Source organism: Castor canadensis, chromosome 15 (assembly GCF_047511655.1).
Source record: "Castor canadensis chromosome 15, mCasCan1.hap1v2, whole genome shotgun sequence".
Lineage (NCBI taxonomy): Eukaryota > Metazoa > Chordata > Mammalia > Rodentia > Castoridae > Castor > Castor canadensis.
Window position 1 is genome coordinate 15186358 of NC_133400.1, and position 23212 is coordinate 15209569.

The 23212-nt window shown below is 45.4% G+C and overlaps 1 protein-coding gene across 5 annotated transcripts in view; it reads right to left on the minus strand.

Annotated features, from left to right (window-relative positions):
• Zfhx3 (zinc finger homeobox 3) overlaps positions 1-23212 on the minus strand; it is a 246152-nt gene that overhangs the window by 88223 nt on the left and 134717 nt on the right. For all 5 annotated transcript variants that reach the window (XM_074055740.1, XM_074055743.1, XM_074055742.1 and 2 more), the window contains one exon: positions 10251-10482. In XM_074055740.1, coding sequence (XP_073911841.1) covers positions 10251-10482 — 232 coding nt within the window. The remainder of the gene's footprint in view (positions 1-10250; positions 10483-23212) is intronic.

The window sequence follows — 23212 nt, forward strand, 5'->3', positions numbered from 1 at the left end:
AATGGAAGTGATCGATTTCTAGAGATGAAGAACCACATCCCTGGGACAAAGTGCTACTGTGTCGTGCATGGGCTCATCAGCCCACAGCAAGGAGGTGAGACCCACTGAAGCAATGCTCAGAGCCCTGGGCCTTGGCTGCTGGGACTTGGAGCACTGTCCCTCACATTCTTCTGCAGTGAAGGACATGGCCTCTTCTTGTGTGGTCCAAATCAAGAGTCATCAGCCACATGGCATGGAGGCGAGCAAGCTGGAAGAGTGGTGACTTAGAGAATGAGACACCCGATTGCCATCGATGAGGTGAAGGTACCTCCGCATTACCCTCCTGCAGTACAGGAAGCCCTGGTGGATGCCGGCCTTCATGCATCCATCCCAGGTCCAATCTGGGACAGACCAGCTTTGAGAATGAGGATGTATGGAAACAAGTGGAAGATGAGCCCCAAATGAACAACATTCAGAGTAACAACTTACACACTGGGCCTTTATGTAATGGCGAGCATGGAGCATATGACCCAGATTAAACCCAAGAAAAGTAAGTCCTTCAGCAGCTGAAATCCTTTGCATGGAAGCCCAACCAATTTATTTTGTAGCAAATTCTACATTAACAGGTCATGGAATGTGACAAGGCTGGGGGTGGGGGTGCTGGGGGTGGGGGTGCTGGGGGAGGGCGGGGCTGCATTTACCATAATCAGAGCAACAAAACCAGGGCCACTGAACTCCATGCACAAATCCAATGTGTGCTGCTCAGTTCTACAAAGCGCCGTGGAGATACTTTCCACAAGCACTACCGTGGGTCTGGCGCAGTGCCCTCAGCAAGGGCCAGTTGGTTGTATGGGTGCTCAGACTGTCAAACAATTTCATAGGCACTAGAGCATTCCCACAAGGGAATGGCTAAAGTCCCCTTGGGGGTTGCCAGGAGGGAGGGTGAAGTGGGGCTACCATCAGGATGGGTGAGAGAAGACAGGCATAATGGGCTCAGAGGACAGGGCTTTGATCTCTTCTGTCCTAACAAGTTGCTCTGAACTCTTCCGGCTTTCTGGAGTCCTATACTGAACACCAAGCCTGAGAACAGAAGCCAGGGAAGGCCTGGTGGGCACTCACAGCAATGCAGGAGTTACTGCCACCTCCCTTCACCTCTACATTCTGCCCTCCTGCCACATCAAAAGTGATCACAGAAAACGAAACAAGAAACTAGTCTCAGATATCAGAAAGTCCATGTTAGGGACTGAACCATGTTCCTCTCAAATTGCTATGCAGAAGTCCTAACCTCAGCACCTTAGGATGTAGCTGTATTGGAGACAGGACCTTTTCAGCAGTAATAAAGTTAAAATGAGGCCTTCAGAGTGGGCCCTAATCCCATCTGCTTCATGTCCTTATAAGAAGTGTGGATGCACATATGCAGGAAGCACCAGAGATGCTCACATATGGGTGGCGGGGATGGGGGGAGAGACACCATGTGAGAACAAAAGAAGACCACTATTGGCAAGTTAAGGAGAGAGATCTCAGGAGAAACTAAGTCAGCCAACACCTTGATCTCAAACTTCCAACTTCCAGAGCTGTGAGACATAAATTTCTGTTAAGTCACAGTTGGTGGTACCTTGTACAGTGCCCTAGCAAGCTAATGCATTCTGTAAGGGAAAAACTAAAGCCAATAAAAACAGTGAGAGAAAAATCAACAAGCTCCTTTTTGACTTTATAATAAAATGACAATTTGAGATACAATTTTGGGTTAAAACAACAGACACTCCTGTTCCAAGAAAATCACACTGTCCAATTTTTAATATTCTAATTAGAGCAGAGGTCAAAGATCTTTGAAAAGCAATAAATAGCTTCTTTTATTAGCATATACACAAAAGGTCTTGAGACGGTCGTGAGGTATAAAACTATAAAGAGCCCTTTAACATGTGAGCGCATCTTTGCAAAGTCCTTTCAAAGTCCCTCAAAACTGCTAATGGGAAAAGATGTAAATGGCAAAAGCAAAATTAAATGCCTTGCTGAAAGCATACTCCTCCCATCCTGAGAAAATAAAGCAGGGAGAGAGGCAAAAAGGACAGACACCATCAGGCCAACAGAAAACAGAGCACCATCTACTCAAGACGCCAAAGAATAAGATGGAGGATTCAGGCCATACGCTACAGGAATCTGAAAGTTCCCAGCAAAGAACTCAGTGCTGTCCAGCACATTCTGGACTGTCCCAAAAGTCCACGCTGTCCACTGAAGTAGTCATGATCCACATGTCACTAGGAAGTACTAGAAATCAAGAAATAGAATTGAACTTCAATTCTATTTAACCTTAACAGAGGACCTAGAGAAGCTTCCTTTTGGCTTTTCAGGGATCTAGAAGCGCAGGAACCCAGGGAAATGTAGGCAGTGCTTACACTGATTTCCAAGGCCACAAAACTTTCCAATGCTAGTCAGTGTTTGAAAAAAAAAAATCATTTGGAACTATAATTCTTGTAATTGGGTCACAGTTGGAAGGGGGTTCCTTAATATCTGTATGTCTGAGAAGCCTTTGAGCTATTTCTGTAAGCAGAGATACATGTTCTATTTCTTCCCTGGCCTCCGACCAAGGCTGGGAACAGGTTTCATGTGTGATGTAAGTAGCCCCAAAAATGGATTCTTTGGCTGTTCCTAAAGGCAACACAAGTAGAAATCATCCTTTCTCTTGAAAAATACACTGAGGCAATGAAGGAGGTGTTCAGTGCAGAGCTGGGATGGGGAACCATAAGGGGTGTGCACACGTGATGGACAGCACAGGATGGCCAACTGCTTCCTGACATAGGTGTCAGAATTTCAAGGTCCCTCCCCACAGTGAAATCTAGGGAGAGGACTCTCAACCCAAGAAAAACACCTCTCACTGGGTCACTATTCATACTGTCCATGTTTGCTTTAGGGCCAAGTCTCAAACTTCAATTCCTTGGATATCCCTTTCCAAGGTCATTGGGGCATTATGGGACTAAAGTAACACTTGATACGACAAGGCATTCTGTGATTCCAGGGGGATGCCCATGTCTCTGGGCCCTGATTGGTCAACTGGGTCTCTGGCATGTTTAGATACTTAAACAGTGAACCCCCCCCACACACACTGCTTACCCTTCAATACAAACACACACCACAATGCCTTTCCGAACTCCAGGAGTTGACAGCAGGCAGCTTTTTCCCGTTTGTCAATTTTTGCTGTACCAGTTGATATCACCCTCCACAGCAGGGAGCAGCCACAGCTCAACGTGGGCAGTGCTGGGTGGTCACACACTAGTACCGACTTAGATGGTACAGGCGACATTCTGAAGCCCCTGGCCAAGAAGAATGCTATGAGGCAGAGCAATGTATGGCCATGCTCCTGTGTGAGATACTGAAATAACAACAACTCTGGTAGCTATGATCATCACATAAAAATGAAGCAATTAGTAAATGGTGGAGTAGAGTAAGAAAGGATGAATGCCTAAGAACCATTGCAACTCAGTCTACTGTAGCCAGGCTGGCTTCTGCAGAGGGCCCTGGGCAGATGCTGGTCTTTCTAGAGTACACAGAGGGAACACAGGGTAGGTGGGAGGATGTAGACCCTGGACCCACTGCCCAGGCAGCCATCCTGGAGATGTCATGTGCACTCCGGAGGGACTCTTCCAGGCCAGCAGCCTGTGACAGCAATGAAACAGCACTCTGCAAATGTCCACCTTCTAACAGGCCAGATCATTAGCATATTTTGCAGAGAGCCAGCAGAAAAGTTTAATTGCCCATAATTACCCAGTTCAAGAAGGCTCCTGGATAATGGCTCTCAGATTTCTTGCCTATTATGGACGTAATTTCCCTGACTCTGGCTTCACTGTATCTCTAACTCTGAGGCAAAAGCCTCTCCAAGGTGCCTTTCCATGGGACACTGACATTCCAGAGAAGGCTAGGCCACATTACAAAGGGTTCCTGTATGAGGAGTCAGACATTCAGCTTTCACACCACGCTGGGGTGCATGACCCTGTGAGAGTGTGCATGTGTGTGGATGGTGTGGGAGGAGGGAGGGGGAGGATACTCTTGCATGTACTCAGAGGAAGAACTGAAACAGGGAATATGTAATCAGAAGCCATCACAATTACATATGTAAATGAACAGGCAATTGGCACTGACCTTTGCAGATTGTTAGAGGACTAATTAAGGCAAATCAAGAACTCTGTTCCAACAGAAAAACAAGACAGTGCATGAGAACTACTCCTAGCCTCCCTCTGTGGATGCAGAATGCACAATAATCCAATGGCAACTAAACCATGAATGCATCACACAGACAACAGGAAAGCCATCTCCATGAACAAAAGGCAGTCAAGATTTACTTCTTGGCACACAGCTAGCAGCTTTGCCGAAAACCTCTATCAACTCCAAAGCACCACCAATATTTGAGCTCTTGCCCTGTGCCTGGCGCTCTTTCATTCCTCATAAAGAGATCTATCCATAAAACAGGCAGATGCTTCAGGCACAAATGCTTCTCCAACATGACTATTTTCAAAGATGTCAGGAAAATATTCATCTTAAAAATCAAGCTATATGTTATTTGGTAAACTCCATTTCTCATTGAACAATGTTATACTCTTTTAATTGTTAATGATGCATCATGACCTCTGTATCTTTGAGTGGCAAAGCATCTTTCTAAAAAAATGTACTAAAATTTACAATTCTTGCCCAGAGAATGTACTTAAAATAAATAAAAGTCTTGTTTCCTCCATTCCTCCATAAACGCTTAAAATTTCAGCCTCAATTTGTTCTGATACCCTCTCACAATCAACTTCTTGAGCTTGAAATACACTTTATACACCTTCCCCTTGCCTTGTCAACAGGACATATAGTAAAAAGGAAAAAAGAAACCATAGCTGAGCTGGTTTTATAAAAACAAAACTTTAGAATTCAGAGAACTGGCCACAACATATTTTGGTACTATGAGAAAAATTATACTAAAATTGTATATAATTTAGCTATTTATAAAAAAATGTGCACTTCACATTTAGAAAGCAGTCATCTGCCAAATTTGAAAAATAAAAACAAAGTCAAATGAGAACACTGAAAATGGTGTCTCTTCTCGTTCTCTTAAGCCGGATGATTTAAGCAGCACTCGCATAAACTTGGCTTAAAAGATCACACTAAGCAAAGCCAGTGAGGGTTCCAGTAAAGCGTGTCATCAAAATTTCACCATCACTTGGCAAGGTGTGTCCACCTATCTGATCCTAGAAAATTCACAACCTTGAAAGCAAAAGATGTGCCAGTCAAGGAGGAAGCCAACTTTTGTTCCAAACACTATATGCTCTTAAACTCTGAATGCTTATGCTTTCTGTAAACTGAGCCACTGCCTTATCACCTTGAATGTCTGAGCTGGTGTATTAACCAATGTATCCATGCCAGGAAACATTAGCAATGTCCTCCAACTTATGATATGTCTCGTATATAGTATGCCTTCAATAGAGAATCATTCAATGTAATTACACCAGAAATTACATTGCAAAGCTTGAAGATCTCTGTCTATATAAAAGAAAAGAAAAAGTAGCTGAGGCGAGGGGAGTAAGAGAAAACAGGAGAAGGAGGAGAAAGGCCAATAGCAGAAACACAAAGGGCCTCTTGTATTCTTAAGGAATAGGGCACTGATGGAGTGAAATTAAGTTCAGTTTCACCAGGAGCCAGAAATGCCTTCTTAATAAGCAAACAGGGAAGCTGATCCTGCATATGACCTATGTAAGCATTCATTCTTTTCAGAGCTTTTAGTTCACTCAGGGGAAGCAGATAGCCAAGGCCAGCAGCTGAGAGCTGTAACCCACTGTACCAGTCCATGATGGCAGGCTAACTATGCCTGTGGTGGGGGGAGGGAGGGATGAAATGAAGAGACCAAATCCCAACAAAGGTAAGGGACCACCAGGTCTTGCAGATAAAATATTCAGACTAATCATCAAAAGGCCAGGCAGAAATATTAAAATGCTAGTGTGATGGGGCCTCACCTGGTTAGGTTATTCTTCCTCAGAGATGTGTGTTTCTAAGTCATTTTTTCAAATCTTTTTATCTTTCTCTTTTGTGGTGCTAGGGATTGAACCCAGAGCCTTTTGTAAGTTAGGCAAGTGGTCTGCCACTGAGCTGCATCCCAGTGCTCCAAATCATTTTAAAAACAAGAAGACTGACTATGCATTTATAGGCATGTGTTTACTGTGGGGTGAGGCAGGAAAGAAGCCATCAACTAGGATGGGGACAATACAACATAGGACTTGGCCTGCCCACTGACCTAAAGGTGAAGCTCCACGTAAGCAGGACCACACAGGTGACAATGGCCTACTCCCTGTATCCTTTCAGCAGCCAGGGCTTACCCCTCTGGTATAGCACAGGACCCATACCTTATGTAACTGGCTGCAAGATCCCTCAAGGGGTTAAAAGCCATTGGTAGCAGAAATCCATCTGGTGATCACCAGAAAGTTCTAAAGGACAGAGCAGATCTTTAAAATTTCCTAGACCTTGACTCCTTCCTCACACTGACAGTTTCCTATGGGGTGGTGGGCTACATGGCAAACCTGGCTGGCTGGAAGACTGGTGAACTAAGTAACAGGAAGAACTGGAAGTTATTTTCGCTGTTCCCAAGGAAGACACCATTCCAGAGTTCACTTTATTTGCCCTAGCAGGGGAGATCTTGATACCTGTAGAAGGTGCCAGGAAACTGGGTATAAAGCCAGAGCTTAGAAAGGAAGTGCTTGTTGATATGGCCTCTGCATAAAACTTTATGGTATGTGAACAACAGAGGAGAAAAGGAAAGGAGAAAGAACACCAACATTCAGATGACACAGTGCCAACACCGCAACCCACTGGGGTCCAGCTTGGGGTCAGAGAAGGTAAGACCCTGAGAGGGCTTAGCATGCCACGTAAATGATGCTTCTAGCTGAGGATCGTGTTCTGATCCTTTGGTTGAGGAGGAGAGAACCAGGAGTACTTTACAAAGTCCATGTTTACAAATCTGAAGCTGATGATCTTAAATGTCTCAATTTTATCAGGCCCAAAATGTCCCTTTGGTTGAAGACATTCTTTCAAGTTTTTAGAAGCCAATCCCCAGAGACAGGGAGGATATGTTTTAAGATGCATTTTCTTACAGGGATGTCTAAAACAGAACCATGTCCCTGTTAATGTCAGTGTGAGTATTACCTAATAATCTGTCCCTCTGTCGTCAGTGGAGTACAAACTTCTCTGGAGTGTGTGGGAGGGACAGGTTGGGGAGGGCCGGGTGGAGCGACAACATGACTGAGGCCAAAGACAATACGAAAGGATTTGGAAACGTGGGAAGGAAGTCTATAGCCTGGACTGCAGTTGTTCATACACTCTAGGGGGGAGCAAACCCCCTCATATGCATTAAATGAGAGGAGCCCAGAAGGCAGTGTGGAGGAAAATGATTCCAGCTCAGGCTGTACAAATACAAGTACTACGCTATAAAATAGGGCACTGGCTGTTCCAGCCTGGAGACCCAGGGGAGATGACAGCTGTACACTATTTAGTTTAGGGCACCTCATTAATAAAAGGGGAATTCTGACCAGAGTGAAAGAAAGAACTGTGGGGTAAAAGGCTTTTCTCAGAAGATTCAAACAATGACACATGCAGAGCTGGCAAAATTCAAACAAGCCACAAACTTGCAAAGGGATGGGTCCCCCGCATGTTGGAAAAAAGGAGAATCCATAGCAAAATATGGGGAAGAACAGGACCAAATGGAAGCCAAAATAGCACAGAGGAACCAGCCACCCCTCAGTCAGGTGGCATAAAGTTCCCAGGCTTTGGGGACAAAAGAGTGTCCCCACTGTTGCTCCTGAGTCACTCACACACAGCAGGTTGAGATTAGAAACCAAGCTGGAGCCAGGGGGCGAAGCATTTAAACCATAACTAGAACATCCATCTGAAAACACACTGCAGGGATAGTCTCACAGTGACCTGGAAGTAAGAGAAATTATCCTGATCTCTAAAGAAATGATTCCTTCTGACTATCAGGAAAACTTGTCTTCACCAAGATAAGAAACCTCAACCTCCCCAGCAGGGAGGAAAACTCCTAGATTGGAGTCTTTCCTGTCAGTTGTATAGAGAAAGCAGTCAAGGTGCCAGAGGGGATGAGCCCAACAGGAGCCAGGGGGCACAGGGCTTTGGAGGGGCTTAGGAAGTACACCTCAAGGAGGAAATGAAGCTAACAGAAAAACCAAGAGCACAGAGCACTCAGAGATTAGGAAACATCTCCTTTGGCACAGGAAGGTGGGCCATGAATTAATCATAGGTACCTAGAAAACTAGGGAAAACAAAAAGCTGTACAAGAAAGTAAATGAAATTATGAAACTCTACATGGCTCAGCTGTGATTAATATTTATAGAGTTATAATAATGAAAACACTGAATATTAATATAACCCCAAATTATTATTTCATTCTAATGGAAGATGGAGGAAGAGGTTGGAGTGTGCAGAAGGTGGGGAAGTGTGGGTGAGGGACAGGAGTATGGGGCACAGTGGCTTACACTTGTAGACTGTATCAGTGTGCACGAGGTGTGTGGTGCAGTGTCTATGTGGTGGTGTGTACATGTTTGGGATATGTGTGGGTGCGGTAATTGTGGAGTGACTGTGGGGCTGGGAGTCTGTGTAAATGCAGTGTCTGTGTGGGCTGGGCTGGTGTGTTTATGGTATGGGTAAATATGAGTGGCTATGGACTATGTCGGGACAGTGGGCTGGGGCAGAGTGGGAAAAGGCCAAATGTCTATGTTTTGAGCAGCATGGACTATTGGTATGTGTAGCGTCTGTGTGAGCTTATGGATGGGTATGTTTGAGCATGGTGGAGTGGAGCATTTATAGAATAGCACACCAGTGAAATCCTCATTATCCAGAGAAGAAAACCAGAGATAACATCATTTGAAAATACTCAAGAAACAGTAGGAGAAGCATGTTGGAAAAATATGAAAAGAAGTCACAAAAGAAACATCTAAAAGCAGAAAACCTCCTGGAGAATGGGTTGGAGGAAAATCACACAATTTTTCACAGGGTTTATATAACTTTTCACCTCTAAAAACTGTAAAAATGTATAATTTGGCAGCATTAAGATTAGGCCCACACAGCTCAGTAGCTGAGAGGCTGCTGAAGAGATGGAGGGATGAGGAATGGACCTGAGGCGCTGGTATGGCCACCTCTTTAGCCAAGGAAAAGGAAGTCTTCTGGGAGAGTGTGAGCTCAGTGTCCATAAACTGGGACCTGCAAGATGTCCAGGAAGCTGTTTGGAAGTATTTGGTAACACCAGGAGATGCAAGCTTCAAAAAGCCAGGAGCTGAGGACCAGGAATTAATGCCCACTGGCACATGGAGCAAGCTGGGACCAAGACCACGGCCTAGACCATGACCAGCAAGAGAAGCAGGAGGATTAAAGAGAAATGCCCTGGAGATTTTTTTTGGGAGGGGGAGGGAGGAAGACAGGATCTTGATATGTAGCTTGGGCTGACTTTGAACTCATAATCTTCCTGCTTCGGTCTCCAGAGTGCTGGGATTACAAGCATGTATCACCACACCCAGCTTTATTGTTCTTAAAGAGGCATGCAGCTGTCTCATGCTGCCAAGTGAAGAGAAGGGACTGGAAGGCTGAAAAAACAGAAGAGAATAGGTGACTGTACCAAATGAGGCCTCAATGGGAATAAGAGTCACAAAGGGGAGGAAGACAGAAAAGGTGATCATAGATGAGACAGCAAGAAGGGAGGGAGAAACAGGGTGAGTTCTACCATAGGGTGAAGACTCTGGGAAGGAGCAAGAAGCCAGGACCAGTAGAATAATGGGAATCACTCTCAAATACAATGAAGATTTTTCCAGCAAGCATTGATTTTGATTCTCTGAAGTTCACTTTTAGAGACCAGATGTTGAGGCTACAAACTGTCTCCTCTTAATACTGAGCAAGGTACACAATGTAGCAATTTCTAGGTTACTCTGAACCAAGAATGTAAGCAAGAGGACAAACTGGAGGAGTTTGGGGACAGGGGACAGAAGATCTTCTGTGAACCTGAATCCTAAGTAGAGGGCTGTCACTTCCTTATGGCTGAGCATATGCCTGATATAAAGTGGGGTGACTTTCTTTGAAAAACAAAACATTTAAAAGGATGTTGGGGAGGAACCAATCCAACATCAGGTATGAGGCCCAAGTAAAGTTGCACAAGTAAAGGGGCCCCCAGCAGATGACCTCAGGAGGCCTCGTGGAGGCCAAGGACCAGGCCCAACCTGGCCTCCCACAGCCAGGAGACACCTCACCTGGGTCGGTGGAGGGACACCTGCGGATGGTGAAGATCTGGCCCAGGTCCTCATCCTCCTCTGGAAGGCCCTTCTGCAGCCTCTGCAGCTTGCGCAGGCTCTCACTGCGCTGGTGCTTCATGGAGCGCACGTGCTGGATGAGGTTCAGCTTGGCCTTGGTGGAGTAGTTGCACAAGACACAGTGGTAGTAGCAGCTCTCCCCCTCCACGCCACTCTCATGCTGCTGCAGGTGCTGCAGGAAGAAAGGAAAGGGATGTGCCGAGGTAAGCCACTCCAAGTTCCCCAATGCCATGAGCCCAGCCATCAGGGTTGTAGCCAGAGGCATGTCACCAAGGGACAGGGCAGGAAGGCAAATGGGACAGTTGTGGATGACAAGGCTCCTTAGATGGGGTATTTTTGTTCTCCCCAGTGTCTCTTCCTCTAGTAGCTCTTTGAAGACAAGCAGAATGCTGATGCATATTCCCATCTCCTCCAAACACCAGCTCCCAGGAGGCTTTCCAGAGCACTGATAATACTGCTCATCGACTGCCCCCCACCCAGTGTCATCCAATTATTAAAGGTTCTCCCTTTCACTCTCCAAAGGGTCATACTTTATTTAGCTCAGGGGTGGGGCAAAGCAGCCTGCAATCAAACCCAACTCACTGCCTGGTTTTATAAACAGAGTTTTATTGGCGCACAGCAAAGCTCACATACATAAAATCTGTGGCTTTGGAGTGGGCTGGCCTCGGCCTTACACCTGCAGGGCAGGGGCTCTGCCGGTTTTGTCTGGACTGACCAGAGCTTCAGTTCTTTCACCTACACTGCATGTAGCTCAGATCATGCAACTGGCTCTACACATGCGAGCCACCACACCCAGCTCTATGGCTTTCTTTAAGGCACCAAAATTGAACAGTTGTGTCAGAGATGATATGGCCTGCAGAGTCTAAACTATTATTATCTGGTCCTTCACAGAGAAAGCTACCTACCCCCACTTGGGTGAAAGCCTGTGGTCATCCAACCCATACAGCACCCTAGGTCACTAACACAGAGCCAAAGCTGCTGTTTGGCTTTTCCAGAAGAAAGACAACCTGACAGGCATGGTGGTGTGTGCCTGTGATCCCAGTTAAATGGGAGGCCACAGGTAAGAGGATCAAAGTCTTAGATGAAGGGAATCAGGGTAAGGGGGAAAGGGGGTGAGGGGAAAAGAGAAAAATGAAGGGAAGAGAAGAAAAAGGGGGGAAGGGAGAGAGATGGAGGGAAGAAAGGGAGGCAACTTAAACGCTTGTATTTAAAACTATAGTCTACTGAGAGAATCCAAGATCAGGTTTTCTTCTGGATTAAAAATGACAGAAAAATTCCTCCAACTAGTTCCTTCTCAATCTCTCAAGGTCATCTGACTCATCATTGGTCATAATTACATCCTCTATTGTGTTTAGCAGACACAGTACTGAGTTCAGATCATGAAAGCTCAAAAGCCAGCAGGAAGCAGGCATATGTGGGATTGTTAAAGTTGGGGGTACAAGAACAATGGGCATCAAAAAACAGTAGACCCCAGACTTCTGTGCTCTGAGACATAAAGATCATCCAAGAATGGAGCTCACAACATTTGGGGACCTCTTGAGAATCTGCTGAAAGCTCTAGACCCTATTTACTGACCATCAGGGAACTGACCTGCTCCAGGTGTAGAAAGGCCATGTTCTTCTCCAAATGACCCTTTAGAGGGATACACTTGGCTACATGTGAAGCAGGGAAAACAACCCCAAAAGCTTAGTGACCAACCTTAGGTAACCCAGCTAGTGAGAGTGGAAGGACTAGAACCAGGCTCACTTTACATAGCCAACATCCTTCTGGAGGAGGAAATTCAGATAATGTGAGGGTTTTGTGTGCTTGTGTAATTCTCTGTCCTTCCCTATTTCTCCTCCCCTCCCCCCCATCTCTCACCCCAGTCCCTGAAGAGACCAAGCACACAGAAAATGCCTTGGGACTGTTTTGTGTCACTGCCTCCTTTCTGACCTCCCTGGATCTATTCCCTGCCCATGCCCTGATCACGGCCTCTGATCCAGCTGGGATATCGCCCTTGTTCAGCTTGTAATGTAAGACACTGAGAAGCTAGAGCACAAGACTGCAAATACCAAAGCGGCCCCACCAGCGCTTCCTATCTGATGACTGCCCTAGGACTCACACACTCACAGGTCTGCATCCCATGGCTACTAAAAAATCAAAGAAAACCCTTGTTGGAAGATAAAGTACAAATGTACTGACTAGGTGCTACAGTGAACTCACAAGAGAGGACTGAGCCTTCAATCATGGGACCTGGCTGAAGGGTTCACAGGAAAACTGTGCCAACCTGTGGGTCTGAATGCAAAGGGCTTCCTCTGTACCAAGTGAGAACAATCCCCCTCTCCTGGTCCTCCACAATGGGTGATTCAACACAGTCCAATGCAGCACTTGGAACAAAATTAAATCCCTACAAGTAACAGCAGCCCTAGAACAATTTCACAACTGGGGTTGGAAGAACCAACAAGAGCTCACTGCAAAATGTTAAAGAAATTACAACCGACAATAAAAAGCTTCTCTTCTTGACAGAAATTGCTTATTTTTTAATGGTTTATCTTCAGTGTTTCCCCTCTGAGACAAGGCTCCTTGCAGAGGACTCTGGGAAGATGGGACACAGCATGACAATGTCTTCTGGAGGCCATGCCCTAGGAAGGAGGCAGCTATGGTGGGGAAGATGTGAAAGAAAAGGATGACCTGCTTGTAGTACTTCTCCTCAGGTTCTCCACAAAGCCCCTCAAAAGCCAAAATCCTGGCTGGGCTCTTACTAGGAGCAAGGGTCTCACCTGGGACTGGGAGTGGGAACGATGTACAAGATTCAGGAACTGCTACCCTGGCTCACTAAAACCAAAGAATTACATTTACTAAAGCACCAACTAAAACTGAGTGAATAAAAGCTAATGGGGGTGGAGGGAGACAGAGTCTAAAGCAAGGAACTTTGGTGGTATTATAAACTGTGAAATCAAAGACTCACTGAAGTCTTAACTTCCAAATGTCCATTCTCTCCCCATGACATAGGATTTCCTTGCAATAAGGAATTGACAGATAAAATTTTAATATGGACATAAGGGTTCTATTTCAAATGGCTGGGGCTTCTAGTCTCTTGATCCAGAAGAGAAGAATTGGACAGGAATTGAGATGTCAAATGTCTTTTGCCTTCATATTTATGGGCTTTTGAGTGAGAGGGCTACTTACAACCTAGAACAGGATCTGTCTAGCTACTGATGCCTGTGTGCACGTGACAGACCCTGTTCTTGTTTCTTACTACTTCTCAGGCTGTCCAGCCTGGAGGACACAGGGACGAGGGCCCACAGCAGAGTCCTGACCTCTATGCCCTTTTCCACACCATGCAGTCATTCCCCAGCCTTGACTGGGTCAACCTCTTGGTCCTGCTGGCCATGCTGCAGAATCTCCAATCTGAGATTGTAACCTGTAAGGTTACAGGGGGGTTAGGGCTTGGGAGGCAGAAGAGGACTGCACAGAGCAAGTCAGGCAGCCAAGGACATGCTTTCCCTGCAGAAGAGCTAAGATGTTTTCATTTGGAGGAGGGAGAATAATTTGTTCCTGACCCAGCTAATTGGAATACCCTCAATTGGGATCACAATGTATTTAATTAAATTCACTGTAATATATGAGGAATCCACCAAGGTACAAATCCCAGTGGTACACTCACTGACGGAGCTGCCTCCTTTCAGAGTTCCTGCTCTCCTCGCCAGGCAGGAAATTTTTCTCCCACACAAATCCTGAATTCCCTGACATTCTGTTCTGTCTCTATCTCACTTCGAGAAGGAGGGCCGACCCACGTCTTGTTTTTCTTCTTTCCCCTTTCTTCACTCTGTGTTCACGACTCCTCCCTACTCTCCTTGTCAGGTTGGGAGTATGGTTGTTTGAAAAAACAAAGTAAAACAAAACAAAACAAAACGCCAACATCAGCTCTGGTTAGTGTACAGCACACACAGCCCCCAGGGACCCACTGAAAGTTGGTTCTGGAGCCTATTTTCTGGGAGGTGTTTTGGTCCCACTCAAGTGTCTATAACACGAGACACTCTACAAATGTACACATACCTCCCACAAATATGCTCAGCCCCAGGGCCTTATTCTGCAATGACAGCAGTGACATAGAGAACATGCCAGGGGAGAGGAAGAGGGTGTCCCTTCAGCTTGAATACCACTGTCACTACATTACACAGACCCTGAAAACCACAGGGGCTTCCTGGCATGAACTACAAGCTACCACCAAAGAAGGATGACCACTGGCAAACCAAGACAGGAAAGTCACCCTGCTAAATAACAAAGAGTGCAACTGAGGCCCACCTAAACTTGCCAAGTTCTACACTCGGTATTAGGACTCAAAGTACCTGCAAGAAGGAAACAAGTACTGTGCTTGACTCATACACAGAAGCAGAAAAGGAACCCAACAATCTCTGACTTCTCCAAATGACCACAGGGCAGAGCCCAGACCAGGCCATCCTTCTAGCGAGCCACTGAGAATGTGGGTGACATGTACTGGTCAGCACCCACTTCAAGAAATGAAGAGGGGTGACTTGCTCAATACCAGTTAAGTCAGCCTTATTGACTGACTGATTGATAGATTGCGGTGCTGGGTATTGAACCCAGGGCCTCGCTCTGGCTGGGCAAGTGCTCTACAACTTGAGTCACACCCCCAGCCCCTTTGCTTGTATTTGTTGTTGTTTTGAGATAGGGTCTCTCTACCTTTACCAGGGTAAGCCTCAAACTCATGATCCTCCTGTCTCAGACTCCTGAGTAGCTGGGATTAAAGGTATGAACCACCATGCCCCACTTAGACAGCTTTTCCTGGGCCTCTTTCTAATCATCCACAGAGATCTGTGTTCCAAAGTGGTCATCCCAGCTAGCTGGAAGCCAGCACTTCATGTAGAAACATCTGATGTCCCACATCCATCTCCATGACTTTCCTTCCAGGTCTGGTTCAGGGAGAAGAACCCAGAAAAGAATAGCCCTACCTGCATTAAGAGGTGCCTCTGACAATGAGCCTGCATGTAAAGCGAGTACAAAACGCAAATTAATAATTAAAAAAGAAAGGGGAACTAGAGGCCAGGCTGTGTTGCTTTGTGGGATTCTACCCCATTAGTATGTTGTGCTCATTCACCCTGGCCAAATACTAAAAGTCAAAGAGGGCTCTTGTTAGAAAATAATTCATCATGAAAATCAAAAAAACGTGTTCCTCTTGTTTCCCAAGAAAACTAACCAACTTCTGTCAGAGAACATTGATTTCTATAAATCTGGAGGGGCCCCGCTCTTTCCTCTTCCCCAACATAGGAAACTTCTAACATCTGGTTCTTTATGCATGGAATGCAAGATATTGACCAGCTTTTGTCAGGGCCTCCTCTTTAAAGCAGAAATGGACAAAGTACATTCTGACACACACACCGTGATTAACCAAGGACACTTCCTTGGGGAGTGACACCTGTTACTACAAACACACTCACACCCACCTTCTCACCATGTTTTAGGATACACAAGATATAACCTAAAAATTCTGACAGCAAGTGAAGATGGCAAAACCTTGTGATGGGAGGAGCCACTTCCTTCACATCCCTCCAAGAGAACACCAGGGGATAAAAGACACCCTCTGCCCAGCATAGAAGAAACCTATGGTGGATATCCCCAAACACCCGAGACACCTGCTGGGCTCTACAGGGTACCTAGGTGAAGGCAGGCAGGATGGCCTATAACTGTCCACAAAGCTGGAGGTCCCCCAATGGAAGAAGCCAATGTTATAACACCTCTCTGGAAGGACAGAGTGGTAACCACAGTATGCCAAGGTATACCCTCTGTTCGCAAGAGGGTATTAAAATCTCACTGAGGAATCTTGTGAGGAGAGCAGGGAAGAAAAGGAGGATCCAGAGTTAGTTTGTGAATTCTCCAATATTCCTCAGAGGAAACAGAAGATGCACCTGGGAATTCATAGCCCTTGAGGTAGCAGCATTTGGCTCATGTCCATGGAGGAACCCAAAGCTCAGAGAGGTCATATGATTGCCCCCAAGGTCTCACAGAGCACAAAGACACAGGACTAGAATCTGGGACTGGACTCCAAGTCCACAACTACCAAACCACATTACACAGATGGCAGGAGCCTTCAAAAGCACAAGGCTCCCAGGCCCAGGTATTCAACTTGAATGCCTATAAGAAGAATCCTTTCAGATATAATGCAACCAGGGGTCAGGGTGTTTAATTTTTTTAATCAGTGAGGTTGAGTCCCTTTCAGATTTCATGTCACATTTTTAGGAAGATGAGGGAAAGGTCAGCCTAAATATACACATATTTTCTGTTTAATCTTAGCCTTTCATGCACTCATGCCCTTGTCCTTAGCACATGCTAATTTAGTCCTATTTCACTGTAGGGGCCCTGCACACACTATAAGCTATAATCCCCAATCATGATTTATAAGGGGAAAAAAAAAAGGCAAAAAGTCTCCCTAGATCAGTCTGTTTAGGTGGCTCTGCCCTACTTTTTGGTTTCTAGGCCAACTACTCATGCCGCGAATAAGCCACAATGCTTCTCTCCCAGTTTCTAAGTTCCAGGGCTAGAGCTAAGACTTCCTGCTCCTGTGTCTTCCCCAATAGGAATAACATTGCCTGATTCCAAAGTCTTGGTATTAGCAGACAATAAATCCTCAAAGGAAAGTCATCTAAATCTTAAACTCTTTATAGGCTGTACCTGCCTTGGCTCTGAATCTTCTCTGAAGAAAATACAAACGTGGACTGCTAGGGAATGTCAGTGCCTTAGTATATGAGATTTCATTTCCCTGGATTAGGACAACTCCAGAAAAAAGTGTGGAGTGACTGTATACATATAGGGAAGAGGTTTACCAGGTACACAGAGGTCTACTTTCTAAGGAGGGGGTCTTTCAGAGCATGATGTCACGAGCAAAATGAGGGCTAGTTTCCACAATGATCAAATGAGGGTCTAGAGAGCTCTGAAGGCTATAGTGGAACATGTGAATGGGTAAGACAGCAAAATGGGTCCCAACATTAACAAGGAATTCCATACCCTCTAGAAAGTCCCTACAGCTAAAGGACCTGAAAAATCATCCCCCCCCCCTTCATCAGGACAACACATAGGGAGCAGTGACTTCTCCATTCCCTGGTGTGACTCTTCAGCCCTTACAAATATAAGTTCCCATACAAAACGAGGGGGCATGATATATGTGTGGCTCTAGCCTGCGCCTATTCCTCTCCATGCCACCTTACTGTTAATAGTGGTGACTTATGGAACACTGTGAATGAAGACAGTCCAGTAGAAAACCCTTGTTCTGAATCTCCTGGCTGCGCTACCTTGGGCAGGACATGTATACTGTTGGGTCTCAGTTTCCTTGTGTGCAATATTGGGACAATAACAGAACCTCCTCATAGCCTAGCTTGGAGGATTGGGTGGGATGATTCATATAAAATACCTATAGTTCACATGATACATGACTAGTCTTTACAATAAATGAGGCTCATTTAACCTTTGAGATTGGGGATAGAAATGTACATTCACTAGACAAATCTATTGAATTTCCTTCCTTACAACCAACCACATTCCTCTTCAGATCCCAAAGGAGGAACCCGTGGTTGACAGTAAAGAAACTGTGATACACAGAAATTATGATGTGGACAGGGCTAACTTCTTCCTTATAAAAGGTGCTGAGTTTTTATTTCATTTTAAGTAATTCACTCAAAGTCCTGCTACTAGTGTAGGCAGAGTCAGGATCGAAACCCTAAGACCATACCATTGCCACAAAACCCTATCTGTTTACCCACCCCTTGGTCCATCAGGTGCTAATGTAAGTGAAAGTCAAGGACCATGTTCTTTATCAAGTGTGCCAACATCCCAGGAGAGGACAAGGGGGATAAGAGAATTCGGGTGATGGCTGAACAGCACTTCCCTGATTCCCCTAATCTACTTTGAAGGATTTGCTTATTTGTTTTATTTCCTACCCTGTGACAATCCATACAGTAGGAAAAAATGCCTGTCCAGTGGTCCAAACAGGTGTATGCCTTCATCTGCAAGCTGAAGATATTCATACTTGCCCTGTCTTTCCTTGGAGGCTGATTTTGAAACCATATGTGAAAATCCTTTAGAACATGGAATAGGCTACTCAAATATTTGCCACTGTCATGTCTTTGTACTGTGAGTCCAGATGCTGCTTCCGCTGGGTGGGTGGCGGGTGATACAATGGGTAAGTTCTAGCTCAGTGGTTCTCTAACCGAAGCATTCTTCAGAAGCACCTGGGGGCTCGTTAGACCATGGAGCACCAGACCCATTCCAGGGGGCTCTGATTTAGCAGGCTAGCATGTTGCCCACTAATGTGCATCTCTAACAGTCTCCCAGCTGATGCTGGCTACTGCTACTGTAGCTTGGATGGCAAGCGCCATCCAAGTTTTCCGACCTAACTCAGAAAACATGGAGGTGTCATGTGACAGGAAGGAAAACTTCCAAGACCTCAAATCTCTGCCCTTGCCTTATCCCAAAGAGTGTTTTGGATTCCAGAAAAGTGCACCAGATAAATCATGCAATGCTGGCACACACAAATTCACCTCCAATGAAAAAGTCACATGGAAGCAGTGGCCTGTTCCAGATACTTCTTAAAAGTCAAAATTGGCTTGATTCATCTTCCTCTCCCCTCTCACACCTGCAGTCTAAAACTTCCTGGAGCTGTGGCAGAAGAAGTGCAGCTCCTGATGGCAAAGCAGGAGATATCAATTCTTGCCCCCTGGCTCTGAATCCTGCTGAGTGCACCTGTCCAGATGTCTCATGGGAACTCAGCCCATTGGAGACTTTCAACCAAATATGAGAAAAATAAAATGGTCTTTCAAATTACTCCCTTGCCCTTGAACTTCTGGTTGCTGCTGGTGTGAGTGTGAATTTAGTGCTCAAACCCAGAGGCTCCTCTTGAGTTCTCAAGATGTGCTGACAAATACCTTCAACACCCTTATTATAAGAGAATCAGGAGCAGCCAGCATGACAGGGACAGGAGCTACAGAGCACTCACAGGGCTGATTTCTTTTTCATAAGATGAAAAGGGAAAGTGAAGGGGCAGGAGAGAGAAATTCCCTCTCAACAAATTCCTTTGGCAGCCAACATCCCAGCTGCTATCTTTTCACCCTTTCTCCCTCCTTAAGTTTCAAAGGTCTGAGGCCAAGTTACTCTTGAGGGACGGGGACAAGGGATCAAGAAGGTCAAAAGAGAAACTGAGTCTGAATCAAGAGGCCAAGACATGGCTGTCTGCAGGGCATATGACCAGGTGGAGATAGGGACATGGTTTTGTGAATGGTGACATTGCTTGTTTCTTCATTCTGCTTTTGGGCTCCCCACCCTCATAAATAACCCAGACAAACACCCTGTGTGCTGAGTTTTGCTCTCCCTGCCCCCCTTTCTAAGTCTCATTAAAAGCCGATACTGTTCGGGCTCAAGATGGAGAGCTCAGCATGGATTTTACTGAACGTTAAATCAACCAGCGAGCGCAGCCAGCAAACTCTGTGGCACTTTAACTTTAAATAATGCAATAATTATTGAATTTCCTTTTTATAACTGAAGTGCTGGAATGTAAACAATGGGGCTGTAATTGCAGGAAGGGGGGATCAATAGAGGCAATCGTTTTCAGCCATGTTAATTGTAAATACAATTGCTCCAAGATGTCAGCCTTGTTCTTCTTGCTCCCAGAATCATCCTAACGGATGACAGAGTCCAACTTTCCCATTACAGCTGTTCGTTCCTTTAAGAGGTTCTCAATCAGGTCTGATCAATCTGTCAAGATAATGCATGGAGTAAGTAAGACTCTTCCAAACACAGGCTCCCAATCAATAGCCCAGACCAGCTTAATGAGGTGGGGCTAAGGCCCAGAGGGAGGTAACAGCCCCAGCTTGTGCCTAGGTTTGGCAGGCCAGCTTTCTCGCATAGCCCTGATAAACAGATCAGCCCTTAATGAGGGACATTAGTTATGCATGCTTCAGCAAGCAGCAAGGCACCCGTCCCTAGGGACAGACGGACAGAAAACAAAATAGATTAACAGAAAACAATATGGTGCCAAATTAGGTCTAACTGAAGACTTTCCCTCCTTCTCCTGCTTCCCTTAATTGTCCAGCAGAGTGGAGGACATCAATTAATCACTCCAATGGGCATGAGCTCACAGACGGGAGCATCCCCAGGGCTGGGGATCTCTGGGTGTCTGCTGGATCCCTGCATCTGTCTCTGAAGACTAGCCTAGGCTTCTCATTTCCTTGACACATTTCCAGACTACAAGGGGACCGGGGAGATCTCACGGAATGGCCCCAGCAACACTTAGCTGGAGAGATGGCAACGGCTGAACTGTGAAGTGTGACAGCCACACAGACCATCTGGGGATGAGAACCAACTGCCTCTCCTTGAATCTGAGGTTGGAGCTTCTGAGACCCAGCCTTAGTCTTGGGAATAGTTGCTCTGCATAGTCAAAGAAGGGGGAAGTCAAAAACCTTGGAAGCACTGCACAGGGACCAGTGGTCTACAAGGTGCACAGCACTGGAGTTATCAGGGTGGGTGGGGAAGAGGTGAATTCTCACAAGGATAATAAGGAGGGCACTGATGGGGAATCTGGAGAGCTGTGCATCTCCACCTCTGTAATATCACAACTGTGATAGGGGAAAGGGTGTGTACTGAGGAAGCTCTTGAGGAAGAGCCACACTAAAGAAAGTTCCCAACAAGAATCCGGCATCATCGTTGCCCAGCACATGCTCAGCTTACAGCAGGGTTCTTTGCACTCCTGGGAAGTGACAGATAGGCAACTTCTTAGGCCCAGGCCAGGTCAACAGATACTCTGGAGGCGGAGCCTAGAAATGGGTTTAACAAGCCCTCCAGGTGATTCTGTTTCAAACTTGTGTGGGGACCAGCATCTTAGCTGGTGGATCAGGCAAAGGAGACTTTCTAGTATGCTAAAGAGGTGGCTACCTGGCTCTTTCTCAATTAGAAACAGTTTGGTACCTGAGATATATCTAGAAAACAATTTGTACTGAGCTTTGGCTCAGAGAAGAAATTATGCATTCTAGCCCAACTGCCTACTCTAGAATCCAAGGCTTCTAGGAAAAATAAAACATAAGAATATAGAGGCCTGCATGAATATTACAGTTTATTAATTGGAAAAATCATGGAGTGGATAGTATTACTGAATTTCAAAAGTTAACAGCCTCCTATTGTGATTGAAGTAAAATGAGAACAGCCTGGGTCTTTTTAAAGGTCTAAGGGATGAGCAGGCTAAAAGGAAACACTCAGTTACAATGATGAACTCCTCTACCATGCAAAGGCCCCGCAGCTTGCCAGAATCAGCTTCCATGCTGGACCGACCACATCAAGTTGGGGGACTGCCCTGTTCCTCTGCCATACAGTGAAAAGCATTTCCCAGGCCCTGTCTTCCTACCCCTCCACCCTGCTTGGCTCAGCTCCTGATCCATATCCGATCCTTAAAAATTTGTGGCTGAGATTCAGAAAGTCAAATATCAAATGTTTTCTCATATACATAATCTAGATCTTTAAAAAGGGACATGAATGTAAAAGAACCACTACTGGGGGAGGGGACCATTGGGAGATGAAGGAGAAAAGGAGAGGGTATACATATTTGAAAGGTAATAATGAAACTCATTTTTAAAAACTGCCAAAGCCAGCACCAGTGGCTCATGCCTGGAATCCTAGCTACTTGGGAGGCTAAGATGAGGAGGGTCTCAGTTTAAGACCAGCCAGGGCAAATAGTTTGAGATACCCCATTTCCAAAATAACCTAACCAAAATGGACTGGAGATATGGCTCAAGCAATAGAGCACCTGCTCTACAAGTACAAAGCCCTGAGTTCAAACTCCAGTCCCACCAAAAAAACTGCTAGAAGGTTTAAAAGAAAAAAAAAAAGCGGAGGAGGATTTTAAGGGGAGTGAGATAAGAGAAGAATGATCAAGAGGGCAAATATGATCAAAGGACATTATGTGCATGCTTGGAAGTAATGCAACGAAACCCCTCATTTTGTACAACCAGCAAACACTAATAATATTAATATATTATAATAAAATATAATCTAAATACATAATATATAAAAATATAAGAATATTAATATTATTAGCTACACTAGGTATGAGGCTCAAGAGGTAGAGCACTTGCTTAGCAAGTATAAGATCCTGAGTTCAAGACCCAGTGACATCACAAATAAGTGAAACAATGTTTAAAAACTATTGGCTAAAGTGTGAACAAGTAAGGAAAATTCTGTACTCCACATCCTACTCCTGGTTTTACCTTGTCTCTCAAAACCTACCTTACCTTACTGGCTAACTCTGATCTTTCTGGTTTCAGTGCCTTTTCCTGCTTGGAAACCCTCCTGGACACTGCTGAAATGCCATTGGAATTCACAAGGCAGAGTGACAGCACCTCTACCTGGAGGCCCTTCTCCATCACATCCACACTAAAACTGCTTCCTCACCTCTGGGTCAACAGTAGGAGGGGACTTTTCTGGGCATTTGCATGGGGCTCTCTATGGCTGAGGCGGGAGGTAGGGAACTGAAGGGTATAAATATGTGTGCTAATATTTACTGCTTCATTGAAGTAGAATTTTAGGACAGGAGATAATCACTATAAAGGGCTGTATTTAGTGGTGTAATTTTTTAGTATGTCAATCACAAAAGGGCTTCTCCTCCTCCCCTCCAAAATAAAGTGCTCCCCAGACAGACAACTCAGCAGTCACTGATATTCTATCTACCTAGTTACATCTTATATCTAGTTTTAATATCACTATGCTCTTTTACGATTAAGAAGTAACTGGAAGACTTGGATATACACTGAGAAACATCTACAACAGGGAGGAGACTGCAAAAGACAAGAAAAGGGAACAGACTTCACAGCTGCCTCTAGGTGAGCAACTCAGCAGTGAGAACTCAAAATATGCATTGCTGGGTG